This window comes from Sceloporus occidentalis, unplaced genomic scaffold (genome assembly GCF_023333645.1).
Source record: "Sceloporus occidentalis isolate IW3139 unplaced genomic scaffold, rSceOcc1.0.p SCAF_1, whole genome shotgun sequence".
Taxonomy (NCBI): Eukaryota; Metazoa; Chordata; class Lepidosauria; order Squamata; family Phrynosomatidae; genus Sceloporus; species Sceloporus occidentalis.
Window position 1 is genome coordinate 175,493,195 of NW_028316981.1, and position 23,576 is coordinate 175,516,770.

General features: G+C 42.0%; 1 protein-coding gene across 3 annotated transcripts in view; it reads left to right on the top strand.

Annotated features, from left to right (window-relative positions):
* The window catches only part of OLFM2 (olfactomedin 2), a 279,696-nt gene that overhangs the window by 34,262 nt on the left and 221,858 nt on the right, over positions 1–23,576 (top strand). For 2 of the 3 annotated variants that reach the window (XM_089509314.1, XM_089509324.1), the window contains exon 1: positions 22,847–22,990. The exons of the other annotated variant lie outside the window; for it this stretch is intronic. In XM_089509314.1, the coding sequence (XP_089365440.1) occupies positions 22,856–22,990 (135 nt within the window). In that variant the 5' untranslated portion in view covers positions 22,847–22,855. Of the gene's footprint in view, positions 1–22,846; positions 22,991–23,576 lie in introns of those variants that run through there. 3 annotated transcript variants of the gene reach the window in all.

Consider the following 23,576-nt stretch of genomic DNA (forward strand, 5'->3'; position numbering starts at 1 on the left):
TGATTTTCCTGTATGTTGACTTATCACTTAACATTTGATTGTATGGTTCTAATCAACAGGATGTTGATGTTCCTTCCTCCTATCTTCACTCCTCCTTCTTTTGAGTCTAGCCCTGATCTTTGTGTGATATTTTCTGTGTCCAAGTTAATCAAGCATGGTGACAATAGACAGCCTTGCCTCACTCCTTAGTATATTGGGAAACATTCCATTTCTCCATATTCTGTTCTAGCAGTGCCCTCTTGTCTTGAGTATAGATTTCTCAGCAGAACTATCAAGTGTATTGGAACTCCCATGTCTTTAAGAGCATTCCATAGCTTTTTGTGATCAATTCAGTCAAAGGCTTTGGTATAGTGTATAAAGCACATGTTGATTTTCCTTTGGAATTCCTTGGTGTGCTTCATTAGCCATGGCATGTTTACAGTGTTGTCCCTAGTGCCCCTTTCTTTCCTGAACCCTACTTGTACCTCTGGGATTTCTCTCTCCACATGTAGCTGGAGTCAGTGTTGCAGTATTTGGAGCATAATTTTACTTGCATGGGAGATTACTGCTAAAGTCCTATACTTGCTACAGTCAAGGAACCAGAAAAATTATGGTTAGAGGTCAGGGACACAATAAAGGAAGAATGCAGCAAGACACTTACTAAGGCCAAAAATAAAGAGAAGACACAGTGGATAACAGATGAAATAATACAGGCAATTAGAGAAAGAAGGAAAACAAAGGAAAAAGGAGACAGCGACAAAATCAGAACCATGAATGCAACTGTTCAAAGACTATCACACAAGGATAAAGAAGAACATTATAACAATAAATGCAAAGAAAAAGAAGAAAATAGCAAAAAAGGAAAATGAGAAATTTCTTCGGCAAGATAAGGGAAATCAAAGGGAAGCTCAAACCAAAAGTTGGAATGCTATATGGCAGGAACAGGAACATGCTACAGGACCAAGAAGAAACGCTGGATGCAGCACCTAAAAGATATATATAAAAGAGATAACATTATGAAAGATATATGGAATGAAGAATTATATGACGATAATCCCCAGATTCTAGAAAGCAAGGTGGAAGCAGCATTAAGAGAAATTGGGGAAAATAAATCACCAGGAAAAGATGCTGTGCAATCAAACTGCAATCCACACATACAGCATCGACTCCAGTATGAACCGAAATATGCCAACAAGTATGGGAAACAAAACACTGGGCAACAGACTAGATATGCTCAATATACATGACCATCCATTAAAAAAGCAAGAGACTGTATCTTCTTGTAAAGCACCTTTTCTGTCCAGGTGTATAGGGGTAGCCAGAGGCTCCTTCTTGCAGCTCCATCTCCCCGCCCCCCACCAACATGCATATTGATATATTGATTAGCTGCAGAGGTACATCCAGGAGCCATCTGGGATCAAAGAAGCAGCTTCCACTGACTATCAGTTCTTCTCTCTTACTAACCCAGGTGCACTAGGATAGCTAGACAGCTCCTGGGGGGCACCCTTGTGGCCAATCAGCAATGGGATGAAACTACACCTGGGAGCCTCTAACTATTTTTACATCCCCACGGAATTAGAGAGGTCTGTCTTTGGACTATTAGCATTAGGTACACAGACAAAGAGTTGCACTTCACCTGTGCAACTGCTGGATCTTGGCCAGAATGTCTTCCTGCCAACATCTCTTTGGTGCCAAGATCAATATGTTTTCAATGCCAGACAAAGATGTTATTGGGCCAGACCTCCATAAATGTTTTATAGCTGTTTTGAGCACTGTTTTATAGCTCTGTTGCATCTTGTGGTTTTCTGCTGTGGGTTTTACCATTCCCTTTGGTTTTCTTTTCATTATTTTGATGACGGGGTTATCGGGAAACAATACATTTAGAACAAAATAACATAATCAGGAAAATATGCCAAGTGTTCTATAAACAATAGTGTCGGCTTATATAATCATTTGCAGTTGATAGCAGTTGCTTATACTCACTTTGTTGGATCCCCCCACCCCGCCTTTGCTGTGGTTGCAGACTAGATAACATCCAATTTCATGTCTTCCTCTTGAGGAGTGTATGACAAAAGCTGCAAAGGGCAGGGGATCAAATTGACAAGGTCAGTCTTATCAGATTTCTCCCTTGCTCTTTGCAGCCTTCCTGAACAATTCTGGTAGCTTAAGCAAGATGTCACACATTATCTGGCCCTTGAGGCAGGAAAATAAAGCTGACTTTCCACTTACCTCCTGGGCAGCTAGCAGAAGGTGTTTGGCTATGGGTATGCTGTATATCTAGAATACCTTGCTTGTAGAGGCTTCCCTGGGCTCTTTTGCAGAGGCAAGGAGAAGGCCATGTCAATTTCATGATCTTCTGGCCGACTTGAAGACTTTCTGCATCCCATTGCTGTTTTCTCTCTCCCACCCTAATGTCATAGAGTTTCCACATTCAGACCATAGAATCATAAAACCATACAGCAGGAAGGAGGCTTATAGGACATGAGGTACAGCCCAGGGAAGGATCTCCAGCTAAAGCATCCCTAGCAGACAGCTGACCTGTCTCTTTTTGAAGATGTCCAAAAAAGGAGATCCCACCACTTCTCTAAACAATTGGTTTCATTGCCAAACCACTCTTGCTGTCAAGAAGTTTCTGCTAATATTCAATATATTTCTACCCTCCTGTAACTTAAATTATTAGGCCTGGTCCTACACTCTGAGACATCAGGAAAGAGTCCTGGCTGCTCCTCTCTGCAGCAGCCCTTGAGGTATTTAAAGAGTGAAATCATGTCAACCTCACCTTCTCTTCACCAAGTTGAACATGCCCAATTCCTTCAGCTTTTCCTCATAAAACAAAGCTATCACCCATTTAAAAATGCAGCGCAGGCTCAGCAACATATCATACACCATAAAAACTTCTATGAGTTATGCTTTCTATTCACATTCATAGACCCACCAAGCAATGTTATCACAATCCATCTGCTATTGACCTCCTAACAGCCTGTCAGAAACTCAAAGTGCCTGCTCTCTCAACCAACCATTTGTTCTAAAGGAAAACACACAATATGGGCACATGACACTTACTGGATTCCCCCCAGGTGAAAGCCGTATCTTGGAAGACAGTTCACAGCACTAGTGTCTATGAATGCCTTTATGATTATTATTACTTAGGTGGGCACCATGTGCCTGTGTTGGCCTATGCAGCTGTGGGTTGATAAGCTTTACGTTTTTAAAATTATTTTTATTTTTATTTTAAATATATGAAACACTGATCTGTGAAATAGAGCCCTGGGACCGAAATCTATACCCTGTTTTGAACCATTGAGGGGTACTTGATGTTCCCACATGGTGTAAAAAAGATTTGATAGGCCTCCCATGGCCCCAGGATGACTGTTGACTTTAACTTTGGAATGACAAAACATTGATAAGATTTGAGACAACCCCTGGATAGTTGGATAGGAAAGATGGAGGGACACAGCCTGGGGTGAGGTGGAGGTATGGTCTCTAACTGCCTTTGTGATGGAACTCACTTAATCACTATTGCAAAAGGATATGCAGAGAACCTGAGGGAAGAGGCAATAAGCAGCAAACCCATTTAAGCTTATTTAGTGCTCTCTAGGTCTCCCACATGTCCTTGGGCCAGCATGCCTTTCCTACGTGAAACTTCCTAGTGTTCCAAAGGTCATTGTTACCTTTGAAAACATGTCTGATGTTAAATATCAAATATGAAAAACAAAAGCCCATATACAGCAAGAGGGGATAGGGTATGCTAACAAGCTTAGGGATAGATGGATGACCCTCTTTCCCCTCTCTAGCCAATGAGGGGAATCTTGTGATATTGTTTGTTCACCCTATTCCATTTTTGACTATAACTTCCACAATTCCCAAGCTACCATGCCTTCTTCTTTTGGGTTGCTGTCATTTAAAAAAATGAAAATTTCCCAATTGTTCCAGTATGTCTACAGAGAGCCTTATGGATATAAGAGAACCATATGTGTCCTTTCCTCAAAAGCCCCCAGAACTGGACTTGACAAGTACACCAGTCTAGAGTAATTCATTTCCCAGCCATTGGCACAAAACACTCAGATCGACTGGGCATTTTTCAAGAAAAACTGGTCTCCCAACCTGGTCAATGGAAGAGCTTTGGAAGTGGCAGACTGTTTGCCATTTCACTCCATGCCTTAGCTCTGTCTGATTTTTTTTAAAAAAATAGCATGTGGCATAATACAAGGATTTAAAACAGCTTGTCTGTAACAAATAAACATATATAAGAAGAAAACATTGTAGGCTCAGGCTCTCAACAGCAGATGACACTTTCCCCATTATCTAGGCACAGTGGGTCACTGCAGAAGTGAACAGCCTCCAGGGATGTCAGGAAGTGTTAACAGTGGAATGGAAGGTGCAAGCCAAAAACAAAGGATAGCTGACCAAACAGACAGAGAGGGAGGAAGAAACTAGACAATACAAAACACTAGGTAAACAAATTAGAGCAAAAAGCCTGTAAATATGGAACTAAATAGGAAACATCCAAACAGAGGAAACATACATGTTTCATTAATCCAATGGAATGTGTTTTGTTCCTCTAAAACAAGATGTCATTAGACTACATTTGTTATTACACTACAATTCCCATCACTTCTGTTCATTGTACCTTCTGGAGTGGGAAGGATAGGAACTAGAGTCCAACAATGTCTAGAATGCCATGGGCTCTCAGTCCCTCGCCTATAATGTGTCAGAAGAAAAAGTAACAAACTCTGTTCCATGAAATTTATTCTTGTTATGCCAAAACAAATAGAGTCATCTCTAAGTTGTTACAAAATTCTCTGGTGTTCTCTCTATGAGCATCTAAATGTGGATGGAAGTTATCCTCAAAGGAGAAAAACAAAAGGACTGCTGTATTTTTTTAATGACTGTTGTATGCGTGAAATGTGCAACATGCCTCTTTTCCTTTTATAAAAAATGATAATATGGAAATTATGCTAATTGTGGATCACTAACCATGCCTCCGTGCTAATTAGTAGGGGAAGTGTTGCTGCGGGGATTGTTCCAGTAAAAACAAAAAGCTAAATCATCTTGCCAAAAATGAAATTTGGGTTGCCTCCACATGAGGGCAGCACAGGACTATTGAATGGAACTGCTTTCATTCAAGATAGATGTCTCTGCTTAATGTTGGTTGAACTGATGATCTTGGGAACTTCAGAATATCTCATTCCATCGCAGGCATGAAACAAGCTCAGCTATTTTGTGACAGTCTTTGATATTTGCCATTATTTCCCCTACCTTTTCTTTTATGGGCTGATTCACCTTCCACAGATTTTCAGTGAAAAATTTCATTGATGGAGATGATGAATGATAGGTGTGTATGTATGAGGGGGAAGAGATAATTCTCTCAGAGGGAATCCCAACATAGCATCTTATAGTAGTATGGTGATGGGTTTTTGTTTCTGAGTTATATTTCTATTCTGCATTTCTGGTCCCCTCGAATTCAACGTGGCATGCATGGCTTTCCTGCAACACATTTTATTCTCACCACCACAACCCTGTAAGGTAGGCTTGCTGAAAGAGTGACTGGCCCAAGACCACCCAGTGAATTTCTTGGCTTATTGGGGACCAGAATTTTCCAAATCCTAGCCCTACCTACTATGCCATATCTGCTGATATTGTAGAGCTTCATATAAGTGGTGGCTTATTTCCATGGAATTTAAATGATAAATTAGGATACTGAGGTTTGAAGGTGCATTGTGAATCCTCCAAGGCCATAACACTCCACAAAGTTTAGTGTAGTGTGCCAGGGAGGTAGTGATCCATGGGAGAGTATTGCAATCCACACAGTACAACATTTCACTCTCAAAAAACACCCTCCAGCCTGTTTCCAGTCTTTCTCCCCAGAATCTCCCAAAGTTTAATACTTGTATTCCCCCCTTCCACTGAGAAGCATAGGTGTGATACATAAATCAGTGTGTGAATGTAGAATCTTCATCCCTCCAGATACTGTTGGATTCTAGTTCCCATCAGACTCTTGACCAAATAGTAGGTGTGATGGGATCTGTAGTCCAACAACATCTGGAAGGCCACACATTCTGCATGGTTAATACAAATGGCTGAGAATTGTGCCACCTTTCAGATGTTGATAGACACTAAGTCTGATCAGCCCTGGCCAGGATAGCCAGTGTTGAGGAATGCTGAGAGTTGCAGTCAAATGGTATCTGGAGTGCGGCATGATTTCCACATCTGCCTTAGACTCTGTTCTGGGCACAGGGTAGTATTAACTGTCAGTTGCTCCTCTGTTTACATCTTTATAAGTGCCAGAAATGATTATTCCCTTTAAAGTGCCAGGAGGAGATTTGATGAACCTAAATGTAGTGCCTAGGGAATTCATAGCTTGTAGGGACACAGTGGAGGTGATGCGTTTTGTTTTTTACAATCTGCCATTTGGCACTGAAGTGTGTTAAGATAAATTTCCATAGGAGCAGGATAAACAGGATCCTTCCTCCTTTTAATAGGCCAGTTCCATACTGGTGTAAATTTATTTCAAGGCTGGCAAAATTCTTCTTATCTATATTCATAGTCTGGCATCCCAAGAATAGCTTTGACCTTAACTAGAAAGGAACTGAATCTTGAAAGGTTTTGAAGCATAGCCTATTGTGACATCACAAGGGTCCTGAAGAGAGTGGACCAATGGAAAGATATCATTGATGCAGCTGCCTGGTCTGTGGGAGGATGACTGATCTGTGCCCCTTAGATGTGGCTGGCTTCCAGTTGCATCACTAAGGTTGGTGACACATGGTGCAGGCCCCCTCCCCCAAACTGCCTTGCCCTTCCCCTGGCCAGCCTGTCACCCAGAGTGTTGTTTTCAATGAAGAATCTAGTTATGGATAGATATTTCTTGATACTGTGGAAGCTGTCGGTCTGTCTTTCCATATGTATGTATGTCTACCTGCCGGTGGGGAGCAATTATTATTTATTTATTTTATTTACAGTATTTATACCCCGCCCTTCAGCCCTAAAGGCTCCCAGAGTGGCTTATAATTATTATTTTTAATTAGACAGTTTCCTGGCCTCAGGCTTACAATCTAAAAAGACACAACACAAAAGGAGAAGGGAATGGTGGTGGGGAAGGGGATCAGGTCCAGTAGTTCTTCTCTCCCTCTGAGGCCTGGATCATGACAGATGAACTGGAGGGAGGGCTTAGCTTCTTAATGTAGGCCAGGCCCAATACAGCTGGACCTGTATTTCTCGTGTTCAGAGGAAGTTTGCATTGCCTTCCCCTAAGGCTGAGAACATGTAACTTGCCCAAGGCCACTCAGTGGATTTCATGGCAAAACTGGGAATTGAACACTGGTCTCCAGAATCATACTTCAAGACTCAAACCACTAGACCATGCTGGCTTGACCATTTTAGCTCCCAACAACAGAGTCCTGATCTGGTCCTTTTGATTTTCTGCATGCCAAGCTTGTGCTCTGCTACTGAGTTATGGTCCATCCCCATGGAATCAAGTACTATCAGTCCTATGATAGTACAGTTGGCACTCCATATCCACAGATTCAACCAGCCACAGCTTAAAAATATTAAAAATATATAAATTCCAAAAAGCAAAGCTTCATTTGGCCATTTTAGATAAGGAACACCATTTTACTACGTGGAAGTGTAGCTAATTATACTATGTGGAATTGTAGCATGATGGGAAAGCATCTCTTCGCTTCCCAAGAGGGATGTTTAATCCCTGCCTACAAATTTTCAAGAGAATAAGGGAAACCATGTACCCATATCTGCTAGTACAGTGAAATCAAAATTAGCTATGCTTTTAATAATGGATGCAATATATAATGGCAAGTGATGGGAATGAAAAAAATGTACTGTTATCATCATGAATAATACATTATATATTTCACATTTAAAAAAGCAGAGCCAAAGTAATTTAGTAACATAAATAACAGAACTTGGTTGATACTGCAATGTATGTCTGAAACAGTTTAGAAATTTGTATGCCACACATTATATAAAGACATTGCTATATTGGTTGAAATAATGTACATTAAAAAATACTTAAGAAGTTAGCATCCAAAAAGAGCAAAGACTTCCCCACTATATTAGCTGGAGACCTGTGGGGATACTTTGGTTTCCAAAGATTGGACCTGTAGACAAAGATTTGTTGGAAATCTTTAAAAGCCATAAAACACACTTTGCTGAACTCAGCCCTTTTTTGTAATTGAGTAGGAGAAGGAGGAAATGTTGCCAATAGAAAAGCATCTTACGCTTCTAAAGTCATTGGTTTGATTTCCCGATATTGCCCTGTTTAGCCTTCCCCGAGCCTATGCCTGTTTACTCAGAAATAAGTTAAGCTTGGAAAGTTAGTTTTTACAAAAAACATTCATTCCTTTATTTATTATAGTACTTAATATGCAGCCTGCTGTCATTGTGACCATGGTGGCTGGAGGTGTCCATGTCAGAGGGACAGTAATTCTGTTATAGTTTTCAGTGGGAATAATTTCAGCACCTTGGATAACTCCTTTGAATGGCAGAATAAAACCTGTGTGGATTCAATGTTCCATTGGCCTAGGAACCTCTAACCACCGTTGTTCATTGCAATGCTGAAAAAGCAAGTTGTTACAGTCATTATTTTATTACTATTCTGTTACATTTTTTTAAAGATAGAGAAAAAATAACACTTTGGATTGGTAAGCAAATGGCACTAAAAATGCCACTAAAATGCCTCTAAAAAGGACCTTTGAGGATAAAATTTGTAAGTAATTAGAAATTATTAGTCATTACACTAGTAGAGTGATTTCACTCATACTGACTGACCTGCATCCTATTGCTTAGTCCTAACTAGTGTAGAACTGTTGAATGAATTGCAGGATGGTAGCTCAACACATGAAAGCCAGTATGGTGTAATGGTTTGAGGGCTGGATTATGACTCTCGAGACTAGGGTTCAATTCCCAGTTTGACCATGAACCACTGGGTGACCTTGGGCAAGTCACATGCTGTCAGGCTCAGAGGGAGGCAATGGCAAACCTCTGAACGAATCTTGCCAAGGAAACCCCATGATAGGTTGGCCTTAGTGTCACCATAAGTTAGAAATGCCTTAAAGGCACATACCACCACCACCACAAGCTGCTCAACACAGAGACATAAATCCCATTGAATCAATGAGCTTGCTCTTGATGGAACTAAAAATAGGCTTCATGCCATTATGATAACTTTGAACTAGAGCTTTGCTAGACCCACATTGCCTGATAAAGTAACTAGTTACAGGTAATTCTATTTCTTATAACATTACTTCCATGCTCTGGAAGAAGACCTCCCTGAAGTCAGTTAAGCTTACACCCAAATAAATGTCCACAGGGTTATCTTGCATTGCAGTCCTGAAACCTGAGCTTGGTGATTACTTTTGGGGCAGCCTTCCACAACCTCATTTTCCCACAGAGGTCTTGTATTGTATCACCCATCCACTCTGGGGTGTCCAGAGGGAAATCTCAGAAGCCAGAAGATGAGTAAGGTAGGAAAGTGCATTTATGTCCAAAGGAATGTAAAAATTAATGGATGAAAAACAGAACTATTCATACTAGCATACATTCATTCATTTTGAGGTACATGTGCTCCTGAATGAGAGTAAATACAGAGAATTATGAATGGGAACCCCATTTATCAATTTTCATTCCTAGTTTTTGGGATGAGAAGTGTACCTGTGTCCCAGTCAATAGACTCTCAAGTCCTGTTGGTTGTGGTTTTCTTTTCCTAGAGTGTCCTATAGAGTATGTTACATCATTTTGGGGGGAAATGGCGGCTCCCCTGAAGACTGTCATGCCTTCAATACACATATACACACAAAAGAATCTCGCAAGCAATGAGACTAACAGAATGAACTTTAATGTCAACAATCAATCAATCTTTATTAATGCTTAAGCCAAAGGCCATTCGCATGATAAAATATAAAACCAATGACAGCAATTCAGAATTATAAAATATTCCATCAAATAACATCCAAATTTAATACATAATATGCTTCCAGTCAATTAAATAAGACAAAGTTAAAAAACCACTTCAAGGTTTTGACCATTGTCTGACTCTTTATTATTTAGCCCAGAAAGGAATTGAAGGCACTACAAAACATCTATTTGTTGCTTTTATTGATCTAGCAGCATCTTTTGATTCAATTGACAGAAACCTGTTATGGCATAAACTGGCCAATACTAATATAGATAACCACTTATTCTTTCTGATCAAGGAACTTTATACCAATACAACAGCAAGGATAAGAGTTGGTACCTCTGGTTCACTAACTGATCCTATTCCTACAAATAAAGGAGTTAAACAAGGATGCCTTTTGGCACCAACACTTTTTAATTTATATTTGAATGACATCATCCCAGCACTTTCTGGCCCAGAATTTTTTCCACCTACACTTGGATAAAAAAAGATCTCTATTCTGTTATATGCTGATGACATGGTTTTAATTTCACTTACACGTATAGGTCTGAGAAGGTTACTTTCCAAACTAGAGGCATTTTGTTCCAAGGAAAAGCTTGTTATCAACTATAATAAAACAAAGGTAATGATTTTTTGGGAAAAGAAACTGATTTTCGTTGTTCTACTGTACTAGTCACAGAGAAAGCATCATTTTCCTGTATGATTAAAGTGAGGATTGCAATATTAAATACTGAAAATGAAGGATGTTACAAAATGGGGGAAATTTGTTTTATTAGCTGTCATCAAGTTGGCTTCGAATTATGATGACCCCATAAATGAGAGACCTGCAACTGCCCTGCTCAGGTCTTGCCAACTCAGAGCTGTGACTTCCTTCATTGAGTCTATCCACCTGTAGCATGGTCTTCCTCTTTTCCTCCTGCCATCTGCATTACCAAGCGGTATTGCCTTTTCTAGTGAGTCATGTCTTCTCACAATACGGCCAAAGTACAACAAAAGTTTCAGTTAAGCCATCTTGGCTTCTAGGCAGAATTCAGGCTTCATTTGCTCTGCAACCCATTTATTTATCCTTTTAGCAGTCCATGATGCCCATAGAACTCTCATCTAACACCACAATTCAAATGAACAGATTTTCTTCTTATCAACTTCCTTTGTTGCCTGGCTTTCACAACCATACATAAAAATGGGAAATACAATGGCATTGACAATACGTTCCTACATAAACCAGCCTGCCTATGCAAAATGAGGCTTACAATTTCCTCCGATTTGGGTTCACTGTGTTTCCTGCATACCTTTTTGAACTCATGCCCTCTGAAAAGCTAGTAAAACGATATGAGAAATAATTAGAATTACATCATAGTAGTTCAGACTCTGCAACATACTTAAATGGAACAGACCAAGCAAATGTTAACCTATTTTGAAAAATTATGTCTGCTTGCCACAGGCAAAGAAAAATTATTTGCCATAGTGCAATAGATGTATCCTGCTAACGGGTAGAATCAAAGCTGTCTGTGCAGCAACACTGTGCATTGTGTTTCCCCACTGTGCATTTTAGTTGTGGATTACACATTGCTCATTGCAAGACAGCTCCCAGACTTTGATGTGTGTTTCACAGTGTTGCCATTCTGCATGGGGATTCTGTAGTGCTGTTGCAGCATATCTCCACATTAGGTAGCTACACTACACTGAGGGTGTGTTGGATTGTAGTGTGTGTGTGTGTGTGTGTGTGTGTGTGTGTGAGAGAGAGAGAGAGAGAGAGAGAGAGAGAGAGAGAGGTTGTTTAAAACATAAATAGTGCACACCACTTTTACTTCAGTTGTCCAACAGCATGCCAGAATCTGCAAAGCTATCCTAGAAGGAAGGGGAAATGTTCTCCTTCCAGAAACAGTTGTGCCACAAGTGGCATCATTCTTGACAATTAACCATGTTAGTTGAAGCATGTGGGAAGGAGCAATTCCACAGGTTCTACACTCCTGCTATGCTTGTCTATCTTGGAGTAAATACCATTGAACTTAACAAGACTGAAGTCTGAATAATAGAATACTTGTGTTGTAACAGTGCAATTCTGTGGTTATTTGATTGTGCATAAGGCTGACTGAATAGAATTTGAATTTCCATGCATATAATACTACAATAATATCCCCAGCCTCTGTAACTTACCAGGTAGTAAGGAACATTGAAGACTATGTTGCCTAACAGTTAGGCTGCTGGATGAACACAGAGTAGATCCAGGTTCTAGTTCCCTCTGAGCCATAAGCCCCATCTCTTTCTTTCTTCCAGCCAACCTTTCAGAGCTGCTGTGAGGAAGAGGAGGGAGGGAGACAAAGAGCCATATGTGCCACTTTGAGCTCACTGGAAGAAAGACAGAATTTAAGAAATAATATCCACTTACGAGTCGTTTACTGCAGAGATTTCTGTTGCAGGTTTTTTCCTCTGAATGCCATCCTTCCATGATGCTTAGGTCAGATCTCACCTGGATTACTGTGTCCAGTTCTGGGCACCAAAATCCAAGAAGGATGTGGACAAACCTCGTCGTGTCCAGAGGAACATGACCAAATGGTGAAAGGTCTGGAAACCATGCCCTATGAGAAGCAGCTTAGGGAACTAAGTAAGTTTAACCTCGAGAAAAGGTTAAAATGTGACATGATAGCCATGTTTAAACTTTTAACAGAATGTCATATTCAGGATGGAACAAGCTTGTTTGCAGCTGCCCCAGAAGCTAGGACACGGAGCAATGGATTCAAGCTACAAGGAAAGAGATTCCACCTGAACATTAGGAAGAACATCCTGAGGGTAAGATCTGTTTGACAGTGTAACACACTCCCTCAGAGAGCAGTGGAATCTCCTTAGTTGGAGGATTTAAAACAGAATCTGGGTGGCCATCAGCCAAGAGTGCTTTGGTTGTGGGTTTGTGTGTGGCAGTTGGTTGGTCTCTCTCAACTCTATGATTCTATAATTCTATGACAATGTCACAAAAGTTTTAATTTTACATTGTTGATCCAAGGTGTTCCACCATGCAATGAGCTGAACTTTTCTGAGCTGAAAATGTTCTAGCACTCAGTTCTCTGAGAATCCTGAGAATTTGCTAAGAAAATAAGATGTGAACTAGGTCAAACCAACAGCCTATCTAGTCCAGCATTCTGTTCACCAATGACCAGCCAAATGGGAAGCTCACAAGTAGGGCTTGAATACAACAGCACCATAGTCTCTTTTGCAATTAAGTGTGTTGTTTTTAATATGTAGTTCATGTGTTTTTAGTTGTTTCTAACATCTTAAAATAACATTTTAATCTGACTGATAGTTTAAAGAATGTAAAAACTTTTGTACTTCATATTGTTTTAGCTGTTCTGTCTTAAACGTATATTGTAAGCCACTTGGGGTAAAGGCAAAGCATAGATTAAACAAATAAATACATTTTCTGATAGTCATTAATTTCTTGCCCTTCTGGCCCCTTAATGAAAGAATCATAAATTATGTTAAAACATGGAATTTATGGGAAATGGCACAATTTTCATGTTTCAAAAGAGAGGTAACCTTGACACAGAATTGTTTACATACAGTGGGTCATTGGTATCCACTGGGGTTTGGTTCCAGGACCGGCATTGTGGATACCAAAATCTGTGGATGCTCAAGTCCCATTAAATACAATGGCACAGCAAAATATCCAATTGCAAAATCAAGGTATACCTTTTGAAAATTACATTTTTAAAAAATATTTTCAAGCCATGGGTGGCTGAATCTATGGGTAAAGAATCAGTGGAAATGGAGGGCTGACTGTATTTATCTGCAGTGCAGAGTACATTCAGAACTCTGAATATTTTGAGAACATTCAGACTCGTTCACTGTCTCTTCAGACCTCTTTACTCTTTCCTCTCAGATCTGTCAAGGATATAAGCTTATTCCCATCCATTTTACCCCACTTTTATACAAAACCAGAACAACCCCTTCTTCCAACAAGATTTAGCTACAAATTCTTCTCTTTGCAGTCAATATATTTTAAATCAATTGTTTCTCTATAAAGCTGTCGTGCTATTCTCCCATTGATGAAGCAGTATAATAACAGGACCAAAAAATAAATTGTAATTGGTTGTCTTATTTATAGCTGCAATAACATTCTTCCTGGAATATAATAATAGTAGTAGTGTTCTTTATGCACTTCAAAGTTGGTGGGGTGGGCTCCTGGCTCCCTTAGTAATGTTAGATGTAGAAGCTGGTGGCTAGTTGTTCTAATATCTATGGGACAGTGAATCTGTTCTGGGTTTTAGCCTGAAAGTTCAAGGTGCTTTCCAAAGTGCTGAACCAATTTGGGACTATTGGGTTGATGTAATATATTGATTCTGGCAAGTTGCTCTGATTGTTTGGGGTGAAGTATGACTAAGGAAGACCTTAAATCAAACATATATAATCTTTCTTTCCCCCTCTCTTTATTGCTAAGGGTCTAAGGCTAGCTCCCTCCCTGTTGCCCATCTGCTGTCAGGCAAACCCCATTTTGTTCAGGCAGGCTTTTGGAAAGTCAACTGGTGTACTAGTGACAATGATTTAACCAGATGAACACTGGCTATGCCTTTCATTGCTAGTTCATTACTAAATAATTTGTCTTTCTGTTTTAATTGAGCTTCTTTTCTGAATTTCTGTTTTACTATCAGCTTCCTTGAATGCTTTAGTTTTTGGTGAAAGGGAGGAATAAAGGAAAATAAATAAATAGGTGGAACCAAAGAATCTATTGGAATCAAAAGGGTTGGTGTCAGGGAGGGTGCAGATAGCACTGGGTGGCACCCAGTGGGGTGGTACACCCAGTAGGGTTGGCACAGCTGCTGAATGATGAGAAAGGGCATCACCTCCCCTTGTTTCTTGTCCAGCAGCCATGCCAGACCCAGAACAGAGGCCACTGGTGAGGGAATAAGTGCTTCTGTTCTGAGTCTGGCACAGCTTCTAGGTGAGCAGCCGCATCTGACCTAGACTGGGGCACCAGGAGGCCACAGAAGAAGGGGAATGTGTAGAAGCTCAAAAGACACTCAGCCATGGCCCCAGAGATGTTCAAATGAGAAGCACCACTGGGGGCAGTCCTTTCTAGACACCCACACCAGGTCACACCAACCCTAGTGACACCACTGAATGATCTTCCCTTCCCCTCTGTAGCTCCTATCTATCCCCTAAGCCAGGGGCCCTCAAACTCCAGCCCTTCAGATGTTTTGGACTTCAGCTCCCAGAATCATTGGATCTTTGGCCAGGCTGTCAGGAAGGGCATTATGAGGTAGGAAGGAAATTTGCATGTGGGTGGTGATTGGCTGAGGGAGAAAGAGGAAGGAGGAGACTTTGTGGGGCTCTGGAAGTCTATTCAGATTGACTGTAGAATCCTGAGGCAGGGACGTAGCTAGGATTTTAGGAAAGGGGGGGGGGGTCCAGACTAAGTGCCACCATTATAATGGGGCTTGAGTGCGGCGGCGCAGCAGCAAACACCATTCATTTTTCTAATGGAAGGGGGGGTCCGGACCCCAAGAACCCCCCCTTGGTTACATCCCTGCCTGAGGTAGGAAGGAAATTTGCATGTGTGCAGTGAATGGCTGAGGCATCTGGGAGATGAAGTCCAAAACACCTGGAGGGCCAGAGTTTGAGGACCCCTGCTCTAAGCCATCTCTGGAGGCAGATTACAGGTAATACAGACAGCTGTATGAGGCCAGAGAGGGGAGGTAAACCATCATCATCATCATCATCATCATCATCATCATCATCATCATCATCATCATCATCATCCCACCACTTATTTCCTGTTTGGAACTTGCAACAGTTAAACCAAATGTGTGTGTGCACCTTCAAACTGCCTATTGACTTATGGTGACCCCATGAATTTTATAGGATCATCTGCAGCAAGCGATACTCAAGAGTGGTTTTGGGATAAGAATAGTGTGTGTTTGTGTGTGTGTGTGGAGAGAGAGAGAGGAAGATAGGGAGAGAGGAAGAAAAAGCAAGTTTATAGGATGGCAAAAGAAGTCAGAGCTCTTGCACTTCTCTTAGTTGTATAGAAATTCACTGTTCTACATAATTCAAAAAGGTGCATCAGGAATGCTGTACTTTCATGTACCTGCCCACCCTATAGTCAACTTATTGTCCCATGGGGCAAAAAATAGGATCATCATGAGGGTTAAAAAGGTTGAGGAATCCACTAGCTCTTTTTTAATGTTCACTTTTGTATGTTTTAATTGGATTGTTTGTTTTAATTTGTAAGCCACTTTGTGACCGATTTTTTGGGGCAAAGTGTGATATACAGTAAATACTATGAAGGAGGGGGAAGGATATATTTGGCCTCCACAGTGAGAATGGAAGAATGTTCAGCCCAGAGAATCTTCATAGCTGCCACTAGGTGTCTCTGCGGTCCTTGTGACTGAAACAGGGCTGCCCCTTAGGCAGGATTTCTGTCATGTCTGACTGCAGAATAGATTCATGACTTATTCACAGTTCTAAGTAATCAGTTGCGCTTTTTGATTCACAGTTCTGCTTCTCATTCTCTTCTGAGTCTCCTGCTAAATGTTACAGAATATTATCACCATGTGGACTCCTTGAGGCAGGATATCTTTCAACATGATCAGAGCTTGCAAAAACAACTTTTCTGGAATACTGCTTCCAGCATCCTCCATGGATAGCAATGCTGACAAGGGGATTCTGGGTAACTGTGACCCAAACAAATAACTTTTCCAAGCTCTACAGTTTTCCCAATCCTGCAAGTAGATCCAACAAGTGTTAACTAGCCTGTAAAGGATATTTACTGGCTTGCATTAGTAATCTGTTGCCAGAAGAAAACCAGAACCAAACATTACTTAATAGCTGCCTATAGGAAAATGTTATTTCTCAACAGGGTACCAGGCAAAGGATTATTTGCAAGCCTGCCTTAAACTAAGGTATTAGGTGATGGATCAGAGTTATTTTTGGCCCCATAATCTGTTGTTAAACAGCCTGTATAGTGGACTGATATGAGTACTCCCTGTTATCAGGAGAAGGTGGGATATGTGTACCTGGGACATCTTTCTCATAGTGATGGTTGGACACAACAACATTTTAAAATATCGCAAGATCCTTTTTCTTTTTCTTCTGAAATGTCATTCTTTTAGATTGCATTTTCCACCCTGTCATGATGATTCAGAGTTGATTGAAGCTTTGGAAATATGTGGGTTAAACACATACAAGATCCACCATGATCTCCGACCATGATCTGAAGGCATAAGATACAGCTATCATGGTGAAGCTAAATCACTCTCTGTCTGGATGGGTGTTGGTGTGCTGTAGGGAAATTTAGAACCCAGTGATGGAAGAAGGGGGAGATCAAAATCTTACATTAGTAAGAAGTTGGACTGTGTGATGAACTTTGACTGGGAATGGGACCTGAGGTCAAATTCTTACTCAGCTTCAATGTTCGCTGTGTGACCTTGAGTCACTCACACAAGGCTGATCTACACAGTGGAGATTCAAAGGCAAAGTTAGGTATTTTTAGACTCTAGGCTTAATGTTCTTGCAGAGCCACTCCCTACTTTATAGAAGGTCATGTGTGTCACTTTTTTCACTTCCAAATGTGAAAATACAAAATACATTTGGGAGCCTTCCTGATCTTTTTGTTGAGTTAGGGCCCTGAACATCTGCCCCCAAAGTCCTAATACAGTAGTACCACTGAGCTCCTTGAAGGATGGATAGGCAACACCTGAAAACATTATCTTCCCCTCCCTCCCTCCCTCCCTCCTTCTCTTCTCTTCTCTTCTCTTCTCTTCTCTTCTCCCCAAACCTATATCTTTTCCAAACTCTTTGCATAGGTTAAAAAATAAACTCCAAGAGATAGCCAACTGGCAAGCCAGGTCTGCTTCCAGAAGGAAGTTCATCTGGCCTAACTACCTTTGATTCAATTTCTGATTAAGTTTTTTAAATATCCTGCTCCAATTATAATGAAAAAAAGGAAGTAAATGTTTTCAAGGTGTATGTGTATACCTCTCTCTTTCTGTGTGAGAGAGTCTGTGTTTTAATGCTGCTTTAAACATCAGTCATGCCCAAGCTGTTTGCATGGTCTCTAATTGTGCAGGGTTTTTCATTTTCCACTAGATGGCCCTGTCTTTCTTACAGAGTCTGACGATCTATGAGAAAGTTATTTTGGTTAGCAAAATGTGGTCTCCAGAGAACTGTATGGAGATCTTAGCAGCCTCCAAGACTTCAGAAGTTGGCCATTTTTACTGTAAATCTGCAGAGAGATTTATTGCTTGGGTGCACCAATCTAACACATTTGGTCCCTATGGATGTACTTGCTGGTCTGCATGACAAATACAAAGAAATCATAGTGCAGGAAGCACACGATCGATGTGGAATAAATCTTGCTCAATAGTCTTGCCTTTTATTTCCAGACACTGCTTTCAACACCTGGTTTAGTGCTAAAACACTATTATCAACATCATCCTGCATAGTTATTTACAAGGTTATATTTTCTTTTTTAATAACGCACTGTGATTTACATGGATTGAAGAATGTGAACAAGTGTAACAAATAGAGAATATAATCTGCTCCTAATTAAGCAGTATTAAGTCCAGTTCATTTCACTGGGGAAGATAGGCAGCCTGAATGCTTCTGTGCCTTTTTACTTGGAGCTGGAAATAAGACCCACTATCTTTGGCTGAATCATTAATCAAAATGGAGACAGTCAAGAAATCAGATTAAGACTTCAAAGGGCAGCTATGATGGAACTACATAAGATCCTAAAGTGTGTAGATACATCATTGAATAACAAAACCAGGATCATCCATGCTATAGCATTTCTGATTTCTATATATGGTTGTGAAAGCTGGTAGTGAAGAAAGCCATTAGGAGGAAAATCAACTCATCTGAAATGTAGTGCTGGAGGTGAATTCTATGGAGGAGAGTACTATGGACCACCAAAATGACAAATCAGTGGGTCCAAGAGCAAATCAAGCCTGAAACTTCACTGCAAATCAAAATGACTGAACTGAAGCTATCATATTTTGGACAAACCATAAGATTCATTGGAAAAGATGATAGTGCTCAGTAAAGTGGAAGGCAGTAAGAAAAGGGAAGGACTGTTGGATTAACTCAGTCAAGGAAGTTACTCTCCTGAGTTTGCAAGTACTGAGCAGGGCTGTTGATAACAGGGAGACCTGGAGGTTTCTCATCCACAGTACCCATCAACTCTGGCTCCACAATACATAACACGTCTGGCTCAAAAATGCATAAAAACAATAAAAACAATGCTCAATAATATTACTTTGAAGGAAAAGTGTACAAGTTTGTACCATTAAGCATGGGTTTACCTTTCCCACTTGAAACCAAGTAGACTTAACATTGGTTGGATTGCCTTGTAAGAGAAAGAGAAATAGAGATGGATGATGCTGTTGATGTCTAAAAGCACTTCTCTCAAGCACTGTCTCATAGTTCATAGAAGCTTAATCCAAGCATTTTTGGAAGATGCAGGTAGCCTAACCATATGTATTGGTTGTTGCTGTGTACCTTCATGTTCAATTTCAATTTTGGCTGGGCATATGTATTTGTTGTTGTTGTTGTTGTTGTTGTTGTGTATCTTCAAGTTGTTTCTGACTTATGGAAATCCTAAGGCATCCCTATTGTTGGGTTTTCTTGGCAAGATTTGTTCAGAAGAGGTTTGCCATTGCCTTCTCCTGAGGCTGAGAGTGTGTGACTTGCCCAAAGTCACCCAGTGGATTGCATGGCCAAGCAGAGAACATAACCCTGGTCTTCAGAGTCACAGTCCAACACTCAAACCCCTACACCATGCTGGCAGCTAACCGTAGGTATATTTGCTCTCAATTAAATTTTACTGGGACTCACTTCAAGTGAGCAAGACTCAAGATTGGAGTTTGGGGAAACACAGGATGCATTTATATATATGTTTGTTGAATCAGTTCAGGGAACAGAGACTTATAAATTGTGATCATTTAGAAAGTGGCAATGGAATTGTCTCCTTTCTGGAAGAACTTTTGGCAGACTGGCACACTCCCAAATCTAACCAAGGGATGTGTGTGTTGGGATAGGGGTAGGGGTAGATAACTTTTGTCTTAGTGCTAACATCCCAAATCCATGCAATCCCTTTCCTACATGTAAACTTGCTCCCCTTCAAATGCTGGAGCGCTGTTGAAGCAAGTGTGCATGTTGCTACTAGCATATTGCTTTCATAAATATGGCAGATGCTCGATTCCTAATGATGGTTGTGCCACATCTCTTTTCCAATTTTTCCCTTATTGTTGACTCAAAGCCTGGAAAAACAGACCACTTGTCTCTGTAATCTTGCCAACACTGAGGAAGTTACTTTGGGGACTGGGCCAGGATTCCGGGTATGGTAGTTCACAAGCTAACTTTTCAAATCTTGGATTGATACATATCATAGAATCATAGAATCGTAGAGTTGGAAGAGACCCCAAGGGCCATCCAGTCCAATCCCCTGCCATGCAGGAACTCTCAATCAAAGCATCCCCGACAGATGACCATTCAGCCTCTGCTTAAATCATGAACACTAGGGTCAGCTCTGGTGCAATTACAGCAAGTTTCAAATCCCAGAATGCCTTTGGGCAGCCACTGGAACAGAACCTCAGATTCTGGATTGTGTTGATCCATGGAATTATAATTGTAATGACTACCTGACTTCATTTGTGGATGCATTGGAGGAAGCAGTAAAACAGGGGTTACATGGGATGAAATAGAACAAAAACTGCGACTGAGAGTGCATCTGCACAAATAATGAAGTCTGGCATCATTTTGAGAGTTGTAGTTCCATCCTATGGAATCCTGGGATCTGTTTTACAAGATCTTTAGCCTTCTCTGTCAAAAAGTTTCTTGCCACGCTACAAATCACAGGATTCTGTAGGCTGGAACCATGGCAGTTATAGTAGTGTAAATGCATTGTTTCTACAATATAGATGTATCCAGAGACAGTGTGACTTGATCAAAGTCACCCAGTGGGTTTCCATGGCTGAGGGAGATTTGAACCCTGGTCTCATTTAACTCTACTCCATCATTCAGACCACTCTGCCAAAATGCCTCTATCAAAGTAGGAGTTTCTAGGCAAGAGGAGGTTTGTCATTACCTTTCTCTAAAATTTGGTCAACTTCATTCAACAGGTGTTGGTGACTGAGTAAGAATTTGAACCCAGGTCTCCCTGAGATCCTACTCCAACGCTTAAGCCAGTACACCACATAACTCTGCTTTCTCCCCAGGACCAGGAGAAGAACCCTTGGGTTCAGTGGGCTCCATTCCTATATTAAATTATGGAGCTGTGCCCTCCAGTATGTTGTCATATTTTGAGTGCTGAAGTATGACTCTGGAGATCTGGGTTCGATTCCCCACTCAGGCATAAAAAACGACTGGGTGACCTTGGGCAAGCCATAATCTCTCCACCTCAGAGGATGGCAATGGCAAGCCCCCCTGAAGAAAATGTGCCAAGAAAACTCTGTAATAGCAGTTGTGAGGCCCTGACCCTCCCCCGGGGGACCCCCAGAAAAAGACCTCCCTGCAACAGACCTGAAAGCGAAAGGGTGCCTCTGCACTGTGGAAATAAGGTGGTTTGGCGCCCCTTTAAGTACCCTCACTCCAGCCGATGAGATCTGAGGGTTGGTAGTTGTGCGAGGTCTTCAACCTTCTCGGCCAAAGTGTGCGGGTGGCTCGCTAAACTACAAATCCCAGGGAGCTGTAGGATGGAGCCATGGCAGTTAGTCAATATGTGTTATGTCCACAATGTAGATGTACCCAAGGGCGAGCAGGGTGGCTGCTTTAGCCTGCTAGGAAGCGCTCTCTTTGCCTGTCTGTCTTGCTGCCTCTGTTTGCCTCTCTCCTCCTTTCTTTCTCTCTGACCCTCTCTCTGTCCATCTCTCTCTCTCTCTCTGTGCGTCTCTTTCCCTCCCTCTCTTTCTCTCTCACTCTTCGTATCTCTCTATTTCTCTCTGTATGTCAAGTTCTTTCTTTCTCTCTGTCTCTCTGTTTCTCTCTCTTACACACACTCTTACTGCCTCTTTCTTTCTTTCTTTCTTTCTTTCTTTCTTTCTTTCTTTCTCTCCTTTTCCCTCTCTGTCTGTCTCTCTGTTTCTGTCTCTCACTTTCACTGCCTGTCTTTCCCTGTGTGTGACTCCGCCTGTCTGTGTCTCTTTCAATCTCTCTCTCTCTTTACTGTCTGTTTCCCTCTCTTTACGTGTGTCGAGCTCTTTCTCACTTTTTCTCTCTGTGTCTGTCTTTCTGTTTCTCTCTCTCTCTCTGTCGGTCTTTCTTTCTCGGTCTTTCTTTCTCTGTCTGTTTCTCTCTCTGTGTCTCTTTATTTTTCTCTCTCTGTATGTCAGTCCCTCATTCTCTGTCTCTCTGTTTCTCTCTCTCTCGGTCTCTCTTTCTCTGTTTGCCTCTCTGTTTCTCTCTATGTTTCATTGTGAATAGAGAGACAGACAGAAAAAGAAAGACTGTCAGAGAGAGAGAGAGAGAGAGAGAGAATCTTTCCCCTTCTCTCTGTTTCTCGCTCTCTCTTTCTCTTTCCCTTTCCCTCTGCCTCTGTCTAAACTCCCGGCTTCTCCTCCATGCAGTTTGTGTCGGGTTAATTGCGCGCCCTTTCCGCTCCTTCCTTCCTTCCCGGGGCTTAATTGGACTCAGGCTCCTTCCTTCCCTTCCCCTCCGGAGCCCAGGGCAGCAGCAGCAGCAGCAGCATTAGCAGCAGCAGCAGCAGAGGCGTCTGTGACGTCACAGAGGCTGCGAGCGCTTATAAGGAGGGCTTCGTGGGGCTCCGCTTCCTCTCCTTTCGCAGCCCAGGCAGAGCGGCAGAGGCAGCGGGAGAGGCAGAGGCAGAGGGCGCGCTGGGTCCTGGAGGGGGGCCGCTGGGTCTGCCTGGCTCGCTCGCTCGCTCGCTCGCTCCCCGACGGCGGGCAGATGAGCCCCCGGGAGGCGGAGGAGGAGGGGGGCTGCGCCGGGGGGCGAGGGGCATGAGGGGCGGGCGGCGACATGACCGTGCCGCTGCTGAAGATCGGCGCCGTGCTCAGCACCATGGCCATGGTCACCAACTGGATGTCCCAGACCCTGCCCTCCCTCGTCGGCCTCAACGGCACCCTCTCCCACGGGGGCACCTCCGAGCGAAGCGTGAGTAGCACCAGGCCCCCCGCGCCCCCCGGGGCTTCCTTGCCCGGGACCCACTTGGGGGACCCACAGAGGACCCTAGGGAGACACTGGAGAATACTTACATAGGGGGAAGCTTGCTCATAAGGATGCTTGGGTGAATACTTGACCATAGAAGAACATAGGGGAATATTTGCCCATGGGGGAATATAGAGGGATACTTGCCCATCAGGATACATGGGTGACTATTTGCCCATAGCGAAACATAGGGGAATACTTGCCCCTAGGGGGATATAGCAGAACACTTGCCCATAAGGAGCCTTAGGTGAACAGTTGCCCATAGAAGAACATGGTTGAATACTTGCCCATAGAAAAAGGTCGGAGAATGCTTGCTCATGAGGGAATGAAGAAGAAGACTTGCCCATAGGGAGATATAGGGATATACTTGACCATAAGGATACATGGGTGAATATTGACCATAGGGAAACATCTGCAAGCGTGGTTTTCCTCTGGGCAAGTCCTGTCACTTGTTTTAGTGCCTTCCCCCCACTTCGTCTCGTCTTTTCTCTTCCTTGCGGGGGGAAAAAACCCGGCGACCCCGAACTCTCTA